This window comes from Sinocyclocheilus anshuiensis, unplaced genomic scaffold, assembly GCF_001515605.1.
Source record: "Sinocyclocheilus anshuiensis isolate Anshui unplaced genomic scaffold, SAMN03320099.WGS_v1.1 scaffold702, whole genome shotgun sequence".
In the NCBI taxonomy this organism is placed as follows: domain Eukaryota; kingdom Metazoa; phylum Chordata; class Actinopteri; order Cypriniformes; family Cyprinidae; genus Sinocyclocheilus; species Sinocyclocheilus anshuiensis.
Window position 1 is genome coordinate 1,405,786 of NW_015548184.1, and position 20,019 is coordinate 1,425,804.

Below are 20,019 nucleotides of genomic sequence, written 5' to 3' on the forward strand. Positions count from 1 at the left end.
TCCATTCAGTGACTCTTTTAGAGATTGTGTAGTCTTCATTATAACCAACAATTCAGCTTCAATCTGTGCACTGCAACAGTTAACTACCACAGCTCTCCGTGGGCTTTTCACTCTGTTCCAAACACTGCTGAAAGGTGTGCTCTCTCCTTGAGTAGAGTGGAGAAGAACGCATCTATAGATCATCAACAACAAACAAATCCCACTTGGCCTTTACTAAGCAAGCCGCATCCTCAAGGTTGTGGTCCAATGCCGAGATGCAGACAATCCTTTGTTTACCCACAGGTTTTTCAGGCCTTTCAGTACCAGCTGCAAAGAAATGCACTGACGAGCACATGGAAATTATATGCTGCCTGGGTGGCTTTGTACCTGACTGGTTCCGGCGCTGCTCAGGTTTACGCTGGGGGGTGCGGACCCTCACGTAGGCTGCATAGTGCCCACCTCGCATTGATCCGCTGTGTTCCACAATGCCGTACAAGCTGTACAGAACACGCTCCCCTGACCCGAGGTTCTGCCACACACATATACTAAATCAATACTGTATACGGATTCATAAATCATTGGTCTTTACTCTTTACTGATATGTATAACTGATATGTATAACTCTAATCAGTACCTTACAAGTGGCAGAGCAGAAAGGTGCCAGGTCTAACAAAAGAGGAAAATCCACATGTCTATTAACTTTCCTCAGATTCATCCCGGCCTGCAAAGATAAAGAAAGCTCAATCAGTGTACCACCACACAATGAAGCATATAACACATGACCTTGCTCACATACACACATATACATATACAGTGGGTACAGAAAGTATTCAGACCCCCTTAAATTTTTCACTCTTTGTTATATTGCAGCCATTTGCTAAAATCATTTAAGTTAATTTTTTTTCCTCATTAATGTACACACAGCACCCCATATTGACAGAAAAACACAGAATCGTTGACATTTTTGCAGATTCCCCCCAGAGCTCTTCTTTTCTCTTGAAAGTATGCTTGGTTAATAGGTTCAGAAAACAACAATGGGCATTTCATTAATTAAACTTTACATTTTATGTCTGATGGTGTTAATACATCTAGCAGTTGTGTTTAGGTAACAAACTGGCCGAAATGACACAAAAAGAACTTATGCAACACAAATGGTGAAAGCAGGTTATAATGTAAGGAACGCTGAGGATTCAGACCTGGTGAAATCGTTTAAGGTGAAGAGTGACCACTGGAGGAAGTGCAGAGATGAGCATCTGTTTACGGGCACTGGTGTACACCTTCTCAGCCTTCTTATCTGAAACATACATAAAAACAACATAGTCCGATCTACACTTTTACCAGTATTTCTGATCAGCCATAAAAATAGCATTTTATGTTTTTGATTTAATTTATTCCTACATAAAGAACACACCCATGTTCTGTAATAGCTCCTAAAAACCCTATCTGGACAGCATAAAGTCATTGTTTATGAAGTCAGTACAAAGTCATTTTTTAATGAATGAATAGGCAGAATTTGACAAAGAAATTGCAATGCTTAACATGGTGGCTATAAGGAAGGATGGCATACACATAGCTAGGTAAAAAAAGAGTGTTAATTTTAAAGCATGTTAATTGTTTTATATGTAACTTAATTAAAAAAACAATACAAATGTAAGGTTTTTACTACATGATTTCAGCCAAAACACCTAAATTTGACACATTGTGCCTTAAAACCACAAGCAGAGTCAATTTCGGTGAAAAAAGTGTGTAAAATCCTTTACACTCACTTTACACAGTGTAAAATCCATAAATTGTCAGATTAAATGGATTTATGACCAATTTCCAGAGAAATTTTTGATAAAGAAAAATAAATAAATAAATACATAAATAATATATATTGAAATAAAATAAATGTAGCTTTGGTAAGCATAAATATGCAGGTAGCTTTTTTCTTGCAAAATAAAAAAAAAAAAAATAAAAATCTTCCCCAAACTTTTGAATATTACTGTATTCATTAAAGGTAGTATATCTTTCAGCAACACTTTTTTACTACGCAGTGGTCAGTATATGCAACTATATATATATATTTCATATGTGTATACATACCACTCCTCTTCATCTGCCTTTGCCTTCTCTCGGTGCAGTTCTCACAGAGCAGTTTGTTGTTGCCCATCAGCAGCTCAACAGAGGTGAACTGATGCAGGCAGGACTGTACGGAGCACTCTTTAGAGCTGGGGGTGTAACTGTGACAGAGGGCTTGGAAGGCCCCTTGATGGTGCTGACGGTCTCTCTCCCGGACCTCGGACGGTTCCTCTGGGCTGTGACTGACAGGTAGAGTAACAGTGGAAGTGTGCACCAGGCCTAGCTTGGACACAGCACTGACAAGCTGCTCTACAGCGCCGCCCTGCGGAGCGGGGCTCGGGCTCAGGTTTGATTTTAGACTTGGATTGTGTGCTGTTGAGGCTGAAGTGGTGGCGGTTGAGACTTTATCTGATATGCTACTGTGAGTGGACACAGATGGGATTCGTGGTGACCATTCGCTCTCGGAGGCCTCGCTGTCTGCATCGTTACTGCTGTCCTGCAGGTTGGAATCCTTCTCGCTGCAGTCTGATTGGCTGCCCATCGTATCCGGCCGGCAACTGGCCAGGCCACGCCCAGCCACACAGGGCTCCTCCTCTTGTCGGCTAGAAACCAAATCTGCACCTCTCTCATCATGAGAAGTGGACGAATGGCGACCCTGCAGCTTCTAAGCGCATCATCATACAAACAAACATAAAGTAGTGTTAAAAACAACGAAGCAGACTAGGACATATGTTTTGGAGTTGTTCTAAGATTAGTAATTATTGGATTTCAGTTTTTCATTTATTGTCAGAAGTGTTGGGAAAGCAATTGGATCCAGACCCAATTTTAGCTGTTTTTGGTGTCAGTAGTGATAATATGGAGCTATCTAAAAACCAACATATAATGCTTGGATTCGTTACACTCTTAGCACGTAGATTGATTTTGCTCAACTGTAAACAGAAAGAGCCACCCCACTGCTCGGCACTGATTAAAAATGTTATGTCCTACCTGCAACTTGAAAAGATAAGATTTTCCCTAAAAAATACAAATACATTTTTTTATGCAGCATGGAAGCCTTTTATTAATTATTTTAATAAGAAAGCAATAGTTGAACCCTAATGTAAGCAACACCCCCAACACGTGTACGTGATGAAAAGTAAGTGTGTGCTTCACTTATTATACACAGCAACACATGCATTGTATATCCCATGTATGTGTGGGCATAAAGACTTGTGAAGGCGACTGTCCCTGTGGTCTTAATGAGAGGTGACATGGTCAGTGACTGTGTTGGTGAGAGAGCTGTTAGAAGACACAGTCACAGTATAGCACCAATCAATAGATAATTGGCCATGGTGGCAATGTCTGTGGGGCTCGACCAGTCTCCCACATTGTCCCGTCCTCACGCTCGGGATGGGCTATTTAGGTCAAAAGCCTGGTTAATCCCACTCCTTCAGCCACTCAACCCCCCAAACCCCCATCTGTGTCGGACCCTGCTGCAACACACACTAATTAATCACACAAACACACACACCCTAAAATAACTAGGCCACCACACTCTCTTGAGAAGTTGAGCTCACTCGAGCACCCCATTCTTAGCAGTTTTATTCAACAGCTAATTGGTGATAATTCAGTGATGTTAATTAGCATATTGTGACCAGGGATCCAATTGGCTAATCATCATAAATATTGTGGTGTCCATGTTTGGTGACTGGCTTAAGGGGTCTCAGCTCCGTTTCACACTGTAGGTGAGAGATGAGGCATTTTGCACTTTTATAAAACAATCAAAATCATAATGATGTTGATTGTAACCAACTATTTTTAAAGTTGACAAGATAATGTTTTTTTTGTGCAAAATCTTGTCTGTTTGTATATACTTGTATATTTAACTTTTGCATGTTTAGATCTCAAAATCGGTATACAAATTCAAATATAATTAGTTATTTTAGTTAGTCTCTTATTCTCACTAAAGCTGCTTTTCTTTAATCAAAAACAGTAAAAACATTAACATTATGAATAGTATTACAATTTAAAATAGCTATTTTCTAAAGCTGAATTTTCAGCAGTCATTAGTCTTCTTCAGTGTCACATGATACTTCAGAAATCATTCTAATATGCTGATTCGGTGCTGTAGAAACATGTATTATTATCATTAATGTTGAAAACTGGTGCATTTTTTATATTTTTGATGAAACTAACTTTTTTTTCAGAATTCTTGTAGAATTGATTTGAAATATAAATATCTAACATATAACATTATAAATATTTATTGCTGTCACTTTTGATTAATTTAATGCATCTACGCAGAATAAAAAAACAATTGTACTGAACGATAGTGTATAAATATTTTTTATTTGTTTCATCTTAAAAACTATATATATATATATATATATATGAGAGACTGTGAGAGACAGTACATGCTGTCTTTAAATTTACTGAAGTACGCGATATTGAGGAACATTTAAACCAGATTGTTTCCTGTTTTCTCCCCCTCAGCCTCCCCTAAGTGTGGAGGGAGGGAGGTGGGGAAGGTCCTCCATCACAAAGCCTCAACAAGCAGCTGACTGTTTCCCAGGATGCACAATGAGGCCAGTTGCGCCACTTGCAAGGTTCCTAAGTGGCACAACTGTCCACATTCACAAGTCTGAGTGGGCCTGGCTGGCCCTGGGGCTCATCGCCTGATGCTGCACCCACTTTCTTAGGGCAGTTAGAGCCACTGGTGGGGTTGTGTGGGTCTTGGCCCCAGCACGTCCACATTAAGAGACCCACAAGAAGACAAGAACCACTCTATCAAACTACTATGCATCTGCCCAAAAGAGGTCATCTTCCCACCATCAGTTTGCAAATGTAGCCCTTTGCAGTGACTGGTATAGTTTATATATGCAGTGAGGAGGACTGAGGGCGTAATGCTGAGAACAAGACCCCCTGTTGACCTGGTATTAACATCTGTTTTAGGCCACTCCAGTGGAAACAGGACAATGCAAACACACAAGCAGGGTGTAAAACTCTACCACCATATACCTGAAGTGTAAAAGCTCATTCTTTAAAAAAAAAAAAAAAAAAAACCCTAGGGACCGCACACTCATCCAATTAGATCAACTTTAAAAAACCTAAATTGAGCAAGAATTGTTTTTAAATATATATTTTTATAGTTTTTAAATTATTTATTATTAAATTATTATTATATTAATTATAACTATATTACTATTTATTTTATTATTTATAATCTGAATATGGTCTTAAAAGCAATAATTTTTTTTACCTTCCCCTTAAAATTAAATCACAAGTGGTTAAAGAAGATAAGATGCACATTACTGCCAGGTCTACATGATGATCTCGACTGACCATTTGTGATCGTATTACATGAGACGGATCCCAGGTGAAAACAGGGCCAAAAGTTACTCTTTAAATAAATAAAATGAAAAAATGAATCGTGCACTCACCTTTGTCTCCTCCACTCTCATGGAGTCCAGGAGGTAATGCAGCAATTCCTGACTGTCCTGTTGCTGGTAACCCTTAAAGCGAGGGGCCCTGAACAGAGAATGAGAATTCCTGTCACACAAACACATTGGCACAAGTGTAAATACATCAAAAGGGACAAAAGGAGCCAAAGCCACGCAAACACCAATTAGCCACACACAAAAAGCAATCAGCAGCATATAGACGAGTAAAGACGAGAGAAGAATGGACATAATCTTCTCTCAAGGCCTTTTCTCTGATGCTGCATGAGGTGACTCTCGCTGCCTCTCGGGAGGTTTCAGGATCTTAGAGGCAGCTATTATTTTTCCCTGACAACTTTCATTCACTTTTCATTTCATCATTCAACCAGCTGAGGTCGGTCACAGACACGCAGCCACACGTACGCTTTCACACGCAAACAGATATATAAAGATAGTCTGACCTTTCACCAATTCTCTCATTCTACTGAATTATAAACCCAAGATTGGAATTTATTTCTCTAAGATTTCAAAGAACTGAAAAATGTAATTAAAAATCTAAAAATGGAGCCTTTAAGTATTCAATTTCCGCATTTTAATATGTGAAGAACCACCTTATACCACAAAGTCCTTTTAGAGTGATTATATACCAGCTTTGCTCACTGCTGTGTAATTTTGTTTGATTCTCCCAGGCTGGCGACGAGTTTACGTTATTAAGATGTAAGTGTTCTGTAATGGAGACTTTAAAATGGACAAAATGTTCTCAGTAAAATTAAGGGTTATACAAAAGTTCATGCAAAATGTAAATATTCAATAATGAAACCATTAAAAGTAATCCCAGAAAATTATGTATGTGTGCGTATGTATGCACTTTCCCAAAAAAACATTTGTATTAACAGTACATCCAATTCAATGTAATTTTCAGCCAAGATTTTCTTGTTTTTTTAAAACCAACAACAGCAATTTATGGCCTTTATGATTATGACCATCATTTACAGTGACCTAAAATTCAGTACATCCCTAAGCACTTGTTATATCTTGATGTCCTTCAAACACATTTAATGCCACATGCTCAATATGACTGAAATTACAGACATGCACAGAACAGAACCAGACAAGACCACCCTAAATACTCCAGACTGGAGGACAGTGGCACTGTGGAGATATGTTTGTCCTTCCTCCCAGCTAGCCCTGTGGTAAATCTAGCGGAAAAACATGTTGGGCGCTTAGGAAACAACTCCTTAGACTCTCTGCTGGGTAGCCCAGGCCAGATGTGGGCCAGCTGTGGGCAACATATGGGCGTTTGAAGCCGGCCCTGCATCAACCTGTTGTGCAATGAGGCTGGATAGCTGGTCAAGATGAGGGGAAGGCCATTTGGCCTGGTAATGAACCCAAGGGTAAAGGGGCAAGTCAAGGTGTTGGGTCGGGTTGGGACACCTGAGGCTGTCCAGATGCTCATCAATGATTTTCCTATTACCTGCTAAGCTAGCAAGCACTGTGTTTGTGAGGACAGGCTGGGTGAATGAATGTGCTGGCAGGACGGATGGTCAGGCAGTCTGGAACGCCGCTACCGTGGGCTGATGAGTTTTGACGTTCTGTGCGGCTCTGTGTGACCGGAGTGTGTTTAAGAATGTCCAGCCACCTGCTTCTAACACAGGTCATGAGCAGGAGGTCTGGAGAGACGGCTTCCCTCCCCTTTCTCTGTTTCTCACTGCTTCTTTTCTTATCAACACTACTGTTCTGTAGCAGCATGCATGAAGAACTTCCAGCATAAAAATACCACAGCAACCTACAGTGGAGTCTAAAAGTCTGAGACCAATTTAAAATCTATAACACCTGGAGTTTTAGTTTTAGAATTTTAATTTTTTTCTGAAGTAAAATAAAATATTAATTTGATAAATTATAAATATACACTTCAGTTCAAAAGTCTGGGGTCAGTAGGATTGATTATTTTTCCAGCATGGATGTATTAAAAATGACAGTGAAGACTTACATTTATTAAATAAATGCAGTCTTCTAAACTTTCTATTCATCAAATAAACCTGAAAAAAATATTATGGTTTCCACAAAAATATTAAGCAGCACAACGAATCAGCATACTAGAATGATTTCTGAAGGATCATGTAACACTGAAGCCTGGAGTAATGGCTGCTGACAATTCTGCTTTGCCAACAGGGCATACATTAAATTTTTAAATACATTCAAATAGAAAATCATTATTTTTAACTGCAATAATATTAGTTTTTAAAATAAATTTTTAAATAAAATAAATGCAGCTTTGTTAAGCCCAAGAGACTCTTTTCCCCCAAAATGTATTTGACTTTTTTGTTTTCATTCATATTGTTATGGTGATCTCATCATTTGTAATTAAAGAATTTGAATTTGAACCCCACTGTGTATGTATAGTAGATATTGACTAATATTACTTTTTTTATGAGTGATAATTTTTATGTTTCAGTGTCTCTCTAGATATCCACATCTGCCAATGTCAAACCCAAACTAGCTCTATGGTAGGAGGTTCAAACAGTAAGCGGATCAGGCTGGTACAAGCACAGCACGAGCTGCAGAAGGACAGGAACAGAGTGAATGTGTTCTGGAGGGAAGCTGACGGGTGAGATGGGCTCCAGTGGGAGAGGTGGGAGAGACTGAGTGTGTTCTGGAAACTCATTCCACTGGAAGAGAAGGCTGAAGGAGCCTGTAGCGGTGCACCCAATATGGCCCTGCCACAGACAGACAGCTGTAACCACTAACACAATTAACAGCGGATGAGTTAGTACCAGACTCCAGGCAGCCCCAGCACAATGCTGCAATGCACACATGCACACACAAGCATAATACTATCAGTTGAATATAAAACACTCCCAAACATGCATCTTACGCTGAGCACAAAACATACAGATATATGAGACAAAAACATACACACGGATTCATCCCATAGCTAAGCACTCCCAAAATCTGGCAAGTAAACATTTCATCGATCACCTCAAATATCAGCAGAATCATGGACCAATAAATGAAACATAAATGATTATAATTTAAATGACAAATTTATCTATTAAATGCATTTAGTACATGGCTCTCCTAAACACTTGATTGTGAATGGTCAATTCCGATAATCTAAAGACAAATATTTTAGTATAATGACCTTGTAATAAACTGTAACTAATTCTTGCACCAGGTAACAAACATTCAAATAGCTGTGCTGGCCTGCTGTGATAAATAAAATAATTTCCATTTATTAAATTATTTTAGTGGTTCTCAATCTTTTTGACTTCAAAGACCTAAACTGTCCAGAACTAGTAGTGTGCATATATATTATATAAATTATATAAATCCCAGAATTTTTAAGAACTGAATGTCATTTAAGAGGGCCACTCTTTTTAACCAAAATGACTTTTCCAGATGTTTGTAAGAGGAAAAAAATTTTTTACATGATAAAATTTTGGCATGGCATAACTAGACAAATTTATATTCTTTATAAAAATGTGTATGACGTTTTAAGATTTTCATTTAATTGAATTTACACTACATTTAGAAATCACACAGTCTTACACAGTCTTAAGTAGCACGAGTATATTTGTAGCAATAGCCAAAAATACATTGTAAGGGTCAAAATTATCCAATTTTCTTTTATGCCAAAAATCATTAGAGTATTAAGTAAAGATCATGTTCCATGAAGATATTTTGTAAATTTCCTACTGTAAATATATCAAAACCTAATTTTTGTTTAATAATATATGCATTGCTAAGGACTTCATTTGGACAACTTTAAAGGCGATTTTCTCAATATTTAGACTTTTTGCACCCTCAGATTCCAGATTTTCAAATAGTTGTATCTCAGCCAAATATGTCAAGGACAATATGTCCTATCCTAACAAACCATACATCAATGGAACGCTTATCTATTCAGCTTTCAGATGATGTATAAAACTCAATTTCAAAAAATTGACTGGTTTTGTGGTCCAGGGTCACATATTAGGCTACTTCATACTTATCAAGGTTTTCTAAGACCGTGGAAACCTTGGTTCTTCCAAGTGGGGGGGGGTTTAATGATGTGATTTACAAATTTTAGGTGTTTATGTTTGCTTTTTAGTTGCTTATTTTAATGCTTGTTTTGTATTATTTTAAATCATTTTAAGTCATCTTGAGGCCCAATTTAAAGTTTGCAGAGGCCCTATAGTGGGGCCCAGCCTGCTGGTTGAGAATCACAGAATTATTTGATATGCAGCCAACAAACTGATCACTAATCACTTTCAGTTTACTACCTTTTACATCGGTCATCAACATGTCTGGGTTTATTTTGTTAAAGAAAAAAAAAAACTGTTGAACCATACATTATCCTTCGAGAAGGGTCTGGCTGCAGCTGGCGCTTGCACTCTCAGACGTGCATTCTCAGGCTTGCACTCTCAGACACTTGCACTTCCACTAGCGACGTCACTTGCAGTCTTTATTATTTTTTATTCTGTTCTATTTATTGATTACTTTTTGTTTGAATCTCTCAACATTTTACAACAGTAGCCAGGTGGTGAAGACAAGAAAAAAGAAACTAAATTACGAAGTCACTTGCAATCGCCACTTGCACTCTCCGATACCTGCGACGTCACTTGCAATCGACACAAATCGTGCGTGTTGCCAATGGAGACAAGACGCTGTGGTGGTGATTTAATGATTAAAACTAATTTAGTACCGTAACGTACAGGGTCCTGCAAGAAAAAGACAAGACCCGCAAATCCGTGGCCACAGAACAGCAGAATATGAACGCAATGCGCAAAGTCTCTCGCTAAGCGTTTTCCTCCTGTAGAAAAACATAAACACTTAACATGGCGTAATGTATTAAGATGCTATTAAAATATCAAATTAAATATACAGTTTATTAATATAATGAATATGTATATAGTATTTTCCTCCCACACCGCAAAACGTGGCATAATGGACTAAAAAGGCCAAACTCAATATGCTCCTCTACATTATTAATATACATAACTAATATACAGGCAAGCAGGTGAGCCTAGAATAATTGGAACACGCACAGTTTCGTGTTAAGCGTTTTTCCATATAGAATAAACTGTCTACAGCTCTTTTATATCATTGTCTTTGTCCATTAAGCTACATTACGTGTTTTAACATATGTAGTTGTTTTTTTTGGTGTTTGGCTTAGTGTTATGTTAGAATCATTATTATACTCTTATACCTTTTGTTCTTTAATATTTTGAATTGTTTTTAGCTTTATTTTTTGTTTTTCTTTTAAATGTTAAGTTTTGAAATTTTGTTGTATGCATTTGTCATTTTTATTTAATCTCTTTATTTTTAAAATGTGTATAGGTAGTATTTATAAAGTTTTAGCTTTTAGTTTTGGATCTGTTTTTAGTTGTTTTAATACTACAATTGATTGCTTCTGTTGTCCTCATTTGTAAGTCCCTTTGGATAAAAGCCTCTAATAAATGACTAAATAAATAAATCAAATAAATAAATAATTAAATCACCACCACAGCGTCTTGTCTCCATTGGCAACACGCACGATTTGTGTCGATTGCAAGTGACGTCGCAGGTAGCGGAGAGTGCAAGTGGCGATTGCAAGTGACTTCGTAATTTAGTTTATTTTTTCTTGTCTTCACCACCTGGCTACTGTTGTAAAATGTTGAGAGATTCAAACAAAAAGTAATCAATAAATAGAACAAAATAAAAAATAATAAAGACTGCAAGTGACGTCGCTAGCGGAAGTGCAAGTGTCTGAGAGTGCAAGCCTGAGAATGCACGTCTGAGAGTGCAAGAGCCAGCTGCAGCCAGACCCTTTTGTATCCTTCACATATACAGTAGACACAAGAACTAAATGCAAAGAATTCTGTCTCAGAAACCTAACAAACATCATGTAATAAATAAAAATACCTGAAACTTGCTGTCCTTGCTCTATTGAAATAAAGAGCAAAACTAAAACTAAACAGCAAAAACAGGTCAAATATTTTTACTCCAAAAAGAAGCAACCTACTGAGAAAGTATAACCTGTAATCGGCTCAGTTTTGAATCCCATCAAGTGATTCGTAAAGAGGGAGAAAATTGATGAGATATGAGAACCAAAATAGCAGCCAGTGTAACTAGAGCTTATTATTTCACATTGCCAACTCGCACAACCAGAACATCCTTGAAAGTGCTGTAATTGGAACCTGTGAATACGTGCTTGAATCTCTGTACTAACAAACATGAAATAAGTTCCATTCCACCTCAATGTGAAGTATGCAAAGGGTTTGAAACATAATTATAACTCAAATTCAAATGTAGTAACAGAAAGCGGAAGATAAGGACATCTGGGCTCAGGGTCAGTGTGCGTGTTTACAGGCTGGGACCCTCACTAGCACCAGGAGCAGGGAATGCTGCTGACTGCTCTCTGGACCGCTGCTGGCGCTGGTGCTGCTCAGATCTGTCCAGCTGGCAGTGTGACCTGGCCCTCGATCAACAATGCCAATAGCACTCAGCTGTGTAACACACAAACACACACAGGCTACTTGTTCTTCACCCATTTTATGGTTGGTGTTGATCCCACCTTCAAAAACACTGTCTTTTAAAGCGTGATGTCTCAAAAGATGCCATTCTGCCACATTGTCCAACATAGCAAATGTACAAGATGGTGTTCAAGATGGCGCAGTAGTTCAAGTACCCCATCAGACCAACAGCTGTGACCAGTAGTTTGCCAGTCAACAAACGCATTAAACAAACAGGATCTTTCCTGTCAAGGACATGCTGGATCGCACAAGCGCACACACATAAACTGTGCAGCACAGAAGGCCTTCACTTGACCCTATGAGCTGCCGGCTCTGGAGTGCTCAAAAGTGTGCGCATGTGGGTGTGCAGAGAGGGAATTACATTAAAGGTGTATCTGAGGCAGAGAAATTCTGTGTGTTTAAAGGGGTCATGACATGCTTTTTTTAATTATTTTAATATGTTCCTTGAGGTTTACTTAATAAAGAAAAAAAAACAAATAAATATTTGGAACCCTCATTCTGAAACTCTCTTTTTAAGTGGTGGGTCCTTTAAGGCTTGCCAGTAATTGACCACTGTTATGATTGGCTAACGTCATTGCATAGGACCAACACTAGGGTGACTTTATGTCCTCTTTTCCCCGTACATGTCCTCTCCGGCCGAGATTTCTAATTCGCCCAAAATGTCCGGGATTTGGCTTTTGCTTTCTACAGTCGCCATTCAATGGGCCTCATTCATGAAACACGAGCAGAACTAATTTTTGTGTAAATCGTTCATAAAGTTTACGTCAGAATGGCTTTCAAATTCATGAAAATGTTCGTATTTTCAAAATGTTAGTTGATACGAAAGAAATGTACACCTGCTCAGAAATGTACACCTGCTCCCTACCACGTGTAAATGGTGCGTAAAACGTTCGGTGTTCTTTTTGGCAAACTGATGACACTGATTTTTGATGCACTGTCATAATAATTACAAGTTAATTTGCCCTTGCCCTCTTTTTTTTATTTTTAATTAATTAATTGTATTTATTTTTTGCAACTGAGTTGATCATTGTAAAATGCAGCGCTCGTCACTGTCACTATTTACCCAGCCGTAAATAGAGGAGGGGCAGGAGTCGGGACAAATACCTAACCATCCTACTTGTACAACGACTGCCTACAACGAAGTCAATATTACTTCTAAGTCAGTTGGAGAAGTCAATATTACTGGTTACTGCTTTATTATATTTAGTAAAATTCTTAAAAGTAGGCTAGTACGTTGCCGCCGTTAATATTCCATACCATAGCAACTAAAGCGTCTCAGCTGGAAAAACGCTGTGCCACCAAAGCGTTCTCAAGCGCCACCAGTTGGTCGTTTTAAGAAGAGCGCCTGACATTTTTTCAGCTGGCTAAAAACTCTTTGGTGGTCACACACATTATTGAATATTTATTGTTAGGCATATGGCCTAGTCTTTTTTGCATTTATGCAATATACTGGAGCCAAACCTGAGAAAGTAGACTGTTTTCTTAATCCCACTCCCGCTGAATTTCTGGCCTTCTAATATTCTAATTCTATTCTAATATTGAATATAATCAGGGAGCCGCTATAAATATGCGGAGTACATAAATCACTTTGAATGCAGCTCGTGTTGGATGCAGGGTTGCCAAATCCACATATTTTTGCACGAAATTGGGGTGATTTTAAACTGTTGCGGTGGGTTTATTTTCTCCCGTGGGTTAAAAGTTTGAAATATTACATAAATTACATTTGACTGAAATGCTTGTATCGAAACATTCTGCATTCTACCTATGATAGATAAACTGTGGTAGATGTTAAGTTTTGTGAAGGATGACCACTGGTAAGAAGCCTTTTAGCGGTGTTTAAAGTCCGCATGAAATCAAAATTGACTTTATTTACTTTACTAGCACACATTGCTAGTCTTGATGTAAACAATTAATCCATGCAAGTTAATCCTCTGAAAAAAATTGTTTGTCTTCGTAATCTTTCATCAAAATCTGAACATTTACTTCCGCTCTGGAATGGCATTCCTTTTCTGATGACATCAGTTTGACGGCTTGGGCAGAATACCCTTAAACACACCCCTCCAACCGTTAGATTGCTATGAGTGAGAGACAGAGAGGAGGAGCGCAAACATAAAACCATGCCCTCTATTCAATATTCCGTTTCAGCTGGAAATACGTCACTACACTGAAATAAAGTCGGCAGCAACTTCCGGTTCACTCGGACTTTAAGACCAATCTGCATAACAGTGACTCTAAAATATGTATTTTAGGAATGGAAATGACATTTTGAGTTTTGATATTTCGGATATGGTCATTGCACTACTTTGGGGACTACTTTAACCCCCAAACCCAACATTTTTAAACACTAAAAAAAGAAAAAAACCTTACAGGTCCCAAACTTTTGAACGTTAGCGTATGTGTAGCACATATAAAAGACATCAGGCAGATGTGGAAAAAGTGAAAGAGAACGTGAAGAAAGTGTCCTTTTTCAGCATATTTTATCAATCAACTTTATTAAAATCAAAAGTATTCATAAATGTTTACTTTTTTCAAAGCACTGTACATGCCTTATGCATTCATAATGGCTAATGTGTTTGTGCATGTGCATATACTCAAATGAATTGGGGCGCTTAAGGCTGAGATGAACGCACATGTACACATATGCAAACCCACAGGTCTGATAAAGGCACAGTACCCGAGTTAAATATCACAGAAGCACCAGAGAGACACCCAACTGCCTGGCAGGCTCCTGTCTGAGCCACCCAACCATTCAGCACGATCAAACAACGTTTAAACAACAGCCAGTGAACCGTTCAGCCTGTGCGCAGCATAAAAAAAAATCATCCCTGAGAGCAGAGATCCAACCAGCCATTTGGGTTTAAAACAGAGGCTTGAAACCGCTTGGCGTACAGTGCCGATCAATTAGCTAAGTTTAGATTTGCTGACCCACAGAGCTTTCAGAGACTTTCATAGTGTATATTTACAAATGACGACAGTGTAAACATACTTCTGACATAGCTGGTTGAAAAGGATCTTGGGGGAGACAGGCCCTTTCCCAGGCTCCTTCATGCTTTGGAGGAACAGGAACATGGCTGAGGTGAGGGGTTCTGGGCTGGGCAACGTCACTGTTAGTGGCCCCTGTAAGAAAGCATAGCACTCATATCATATCTAACACACAGAGCAGTGAGGCGTTAAGTGCATATTTAAAAGTTAATATGAGTGATATTATGACAGAGACGGGACTAGTCCAGTCCATGATAGCTGGAACCTACCAACTTAGTCTCAGCAGGGGGGCAGATCTTCATCTTATGTCCCTTCTCCTTGACGTCTTGAATTAGGTCATTCAGCATGTGGGTCTGGGAGAGATTCTAAACCAAAGCACACAAACAGCTTTTACAATATATAAAAATATTAAGAAGCACAAGTGTCTTCATCATTGATAATAAGAACAGTTTCTTGAGCACTAAACTATCATATTAGAATGATTTCTGAATGATCATGTGACACTGAAGACTGGAATAACATGAATACATTACATTTTAAAATATATTTAAATAGAAAACAGTTATTTTAAATTGTTTTTACTGTATTTTTGACTAAATAAATGCAGCCTTAGTGAGCATAAGAGACCTCTTTAAAAAATGCAAACACACACACATACATACATATAGTTCGATTTGTTAATTTCATTTAGATTCATTTGTAAAATAATCTGAAGTGTCCTTCTTGAAATAAGCTTATCCCTTTGAAACAAGCAAAAATATGGTGTTTTCTCAAGGCCACAAGGGTGAAGGTGCAGTTTTAGTGACTCTTCCACGTAATATATTTGAATTAATTTGTGGTAACAGCCCAGATAAACCATAAACCAGCTGGCTTCCACCAAAACACACAGAACTGACACAAACCAAATGTCAGGTGAGTGATTTGAGCTCTTGGACATGACTTTACCTGCATCACAGCATTGAAGAAGCAGGTGTTACCCAGGTTGTTGATGCCCTTGACTGGGATAAGTGTGCTATTCACTGGAGTCTTCCCTCTCTGAGTGTCCACATACTCAGCGGGTTCCTCTCGGAGCCTGATAATTTTTGAGGTTGTTCCTAAAAGACAGAACAGAATTTAAGTTAACAAATCTGTAGTTAGGACACTATTTAGTAAAGCAGGTTATCTACATTCAAAAACATTTCAGCGCAATAAAAAAAAAAAAGCTGAGAGCTTGACTTAAACTTTAATTTAGTGAAATGAAAACAGTTCTTCGGTTATGTGAAGATCTGGACTGGGCCTGGTCCCAGTGTGCGCCTGATTTTCTGCAGCAGAAATGGGTTAACATGCTCCGTAGCAGCTGGGAGAGGCTGCAGATGACAGCTGGATAAAACTACGCTGGTTAGGGAGCAGAGAACAAGCCCAGCTGCTCCCCGCTACTGCCATGACTCTGCGGGAGATTCTTGGCCCAGGCGGCTAAACACAAGGCCCGCAGAGAGAGTTTTTCTGCACAAAATAGCAAAACTCCAGAGAAATGACGGGTGCACTGCCTTCAACACTCAGGAGACATGAAAGCAACCTGCATGATAATTCAAAGCGAGCAGTCAGTCCTGTAAATAGCTCTCAGAAGAAGAAGCTCTCGCCTCAGAAGAGAGGCGGATGGCGCCTGTGGTTTTCAACAATACAGATACAATTATAATGCGATTTATTTTAACAATTTCTAACAGTGACTGCTTCTTTGTGAAATCATTTATTCAACAATGACTAAAACTTGAAATTTCTGAAAAAAAGACAAATGACATTGACTATTACACACAATGTCACAAATTGTAATAAATTAATTGAATATCAACTTTAGCATTTATTCAGTATTTTTTAAATTCTAAATAAACAATAACATGATAATTAGATGATAGTCATTTAAAGGAATTCTCAATTTTGTTACGCAAATCTGACAGAAAATGGTGCGTAAAGAGTAGATATCCTGTACGCAATGAAATACAGAATACAAGGCCAAAAAAGCCATGAAACAATAAACTTGCAGAATATAATAGTATTTATTAGAAAAACTATGTTCCATTTAATTTTTTTTTTTATTTGCTAGCTTAAAGAGAGACAACACACCAGTGCCAAGGCCAGAAATCTCAAAAAATGGAATAGGTTGAAATAGGCTGGATGAATATTTTGCACAGTTTTTATTCACAAATATTATGAAGCACAGCCCTTAACTTAGCCTGCACGAGACATTATCTTTTATATGCATAAACCAACTATCTGCACGTTCTACAGGAAAAAGAAATAAAAACAGCTGCAACTCAATGAATAGTGTGGACTACATACACACAACAGAAGCTTACCTGCAATTTTTGTATGCGAGATATTTTTAAAAGTTTTAATTGGTGGACCAGTTGTCAAACTGGGTGGTGGCCTTTAGCAACAAAGCATTGGACAAGTCTTAACAAAACACTGAATCCATGAATGGCTCTGGACCCTTCTTTCTTATTTTTATACTCACTGGCACCATTTGGGAAGGAGAGCACAAGTGTTCTGTCAAATGAAGCATTAATGAACAGCTACAAGCACCCAAGGCACTGAGAATGAGAAAGAAAGTCAGCATGGTGCTGCTTGCCGCTACTAAATATTGCTATTTACACTCTTTTGCAGTACTTTTATGCATAAGTAAGAGCAGGAAAACAAATGTACCTTTTTATGAGTATTAAGTAAATAAGCAGCCCTATGTCCCGATTAAATAAACATCAAAATTAATGATAAATGTATTTTAAAAATTCACTAATAAACAAAAAGCCAAAATTGGTATCAGCACTGCAACTAACAGGACTGAAAACGTAGACGAAAGTAAACTTACATTCAATAAGTTCCAGCTAATTTGGGTTCAAATGTTGTTTTGTAATTACTGATCAAATTATATTTGCTAGAGACACTAGTGTACCGTATTCATGTAATGTGCTCTTAATTGTTTCAAAATGACCTGAAGTAATTCATATCATATAGATGTGTGCAGGTTTTGTACATATCTACTACAGCTTGTTTTGTCCTCAAGTGGAATAATATGCCTTATTCTTGTGTCCCAACTGGTTTATTCTTGCATGAATGATTTCGGGTTTAGAAAGTGGATAAAATTAGTTGTTACATGCCTTAGTGTGCATTGATTTTTCCCGAACGCTACCTCCTGTTGGAAAGATCCACAAAGAGGACATACATTGACGAGCTGTAAACAACATGGAATATGATGCCTTGGAGGTCATCTTTTATTTATATGAATGACCCTTCACATTCTTGTGTATCCAACAGAATTGAAACTATTATGAAAAAGGCACTTTAAATGTACAATAATAGACATGTCAGGCTGTTGAATGCCTGTGCAGATGGGGAAGTTTCTGCAGGTCAGCCTTTGACGAATCTCTGATGGACAATACCAGGGGTCTTCATAAACGCACCTAAGCTGACACATAGATTCTCTTCAAGACTTCAAGGCTGCAATATAATCTCTTAAATTCAGACAATTAATACCAAGGCATATGGTTGGGTGGAAAAATAAATTTCTTAAAGGTGCAGTAGGAGATCTTGGAAAATGCTAACTTTAGCCTGATAGCACTGAACGCGAACTTCCCACCCTCCCTGCAATTGCCGTCCAAAGCCATGCCCCCTGAACGCATATAAGCTCACAGACCAGAATACCAGAGACAACATTACTACAATACATCAGCGGTTCCCAATTCCAATCCTCGCACTGTATGTGAAGACGTGTGTGTGTGTGAGTGTGATGTGTGTGAAGACGCTACGCAGCGCAAATCCGTGAATGAATGTTCTGAAGTGAAGTAAACTTCAACGAATTTCCCCTGCTCAGAGAGTAGGGAGCAATGAACACTGTGTAGGGATCATATCGATCGGAACACAGTTCATGCACGTAGCTCACTTCTAACGAGCTGGTTATCTGAATCGGGTGTGTTAACTAAGCGAGACATGCAAAATATGCAGTGAACTGACATTCAAGATCACCTTATTTATTGAGCCCTCCTTCTGAATCCATATTGTCACACCACCACATCTGAGGAAAAGCCCAAGGTCAATCCATGTTCTCCCATTCATTGTGCAACAATGCTCTCCGGAGCTGCCCCGAATGTTATGCAGATCCAAACACACTTATTGCACAAACTGGCCCAGAATTAAGCCTTGTTCAGTAAAAACAAATCCATTAAAATCTGAAGTGGGCAGCTTCTGTGCCCTCACGATTTTCTCACAGGGGTTAATCAGGCATCAAAACAATAGACTGGAGTGCTGCTATTCCTAAGTGGGGCCAAAAGCATCTGGAGCACTACATGGAAACATCTGGAAGTTTGTCTGTGTCCATACAGTCATTCGGGAGGGAGCCCATATGTCCAGGAACACTGTGGTGCAAACAAGTGTGGACAACAGGGACACACAGCCCATACAATGAGCAAATAGGATAATGAGTGAGTGTGATGGCAATAAGGTACTTTTGCATCTTGTCGTCCCATTTTTTTAATAGACCAGGAGAATAAATGTGCGATGTGGGAATGCCTATGGAGTTACACCGCATCTGGGCCCACTGATCAAGGTAAACAATGTTCAGAGAGCCATCTGCCAGGATGGCAGCGAAGGAGATACATAGAGGGGACTTGGGGGGGGGGTTAGTGCCCTGAACAAGCATATGGAAAAACAGATTTTTCCTCTCCCTGCAGCAGTTAGCGAAGGCAAATGTCAGTATGCACCACGGCCACGCTTGACTGTCCTGCACTCGGCACCACCACCTGGCTCTCCTTGCTCAGCCACCGAATATGGGCAGGAGTGACACTGTGGAGCATGTCCCCAGAGCAGCCTAAACGATCAGCGATCCCACTCCACCCCACCCAGCTCTCTACAAAACGCACAAGTGCCAAAGTGAATGTGGTTTCCTGTTAACTGTGTTAAAAGGAAGATCTTTCATAAGCACTGTGAAACCTTTTTTTTTTTTTACCCGCCCTCGCCCTCAACCAGCAAGAATTTATTGTGTGAAACACAATAAAAGATATTTAGCAGAATGTCTAAGCTGCTCTTCTCTATACAATAAAAGCAAACAGTGACCACAG

The 20,019-nt window shown here is 38.8% G+C and overlaps 1 protein-coding gene across 1 annotated transcript in view; it reads right to left on the reverse strand.

Annotated features, from left to right (window-relative positions):
- LOC107704836 (ubiquitin carboxyl-terminal hydrolase 45-like) overlaps positions 1-20,019 on the reverse strand; it is a 33,289-nt gene that overhangs the window by 2,572 nt on the left and 10,698 nt on the right. The window contains exons 6-15 of the mRNA XM_016507859.1: positions 15,878-16,026; positions 15,202-15,297; positions 14,937-15,067; positions 5,419-5,547; positions 3,984-3,996; positions 3,468-3,497; positions 2,065-2,701; positions 1,176-1,273; positions 614-700; positions 367-508 (exon numbers count right to left, since the gene is read on the reverse strand). Of these exons, the coding sequence (XP_016363345.1) occupies positions 367-508; positions 614-700; positions 1,176-1,273; positions 2,065-2,701; positions 3,468-3,497; positions 3,984-3,996; positions 5,419-5,547; positions 14,937-15,067; positions 15,202-15,297; positions 15,878-16,026 (1,512 nt within the window). The remainder of the gene's footprint in view (positions 1-366; positions 509-613; positions 701-1,175; positions 1,274-2,064; positions 2,702-3,467; positions 3,498-3,983; positions 3,997-5,418; positions 5,548-14,936; positions 15,068-15,201; positions 15,298-15,877; positions 16,027-20,019) is intronic.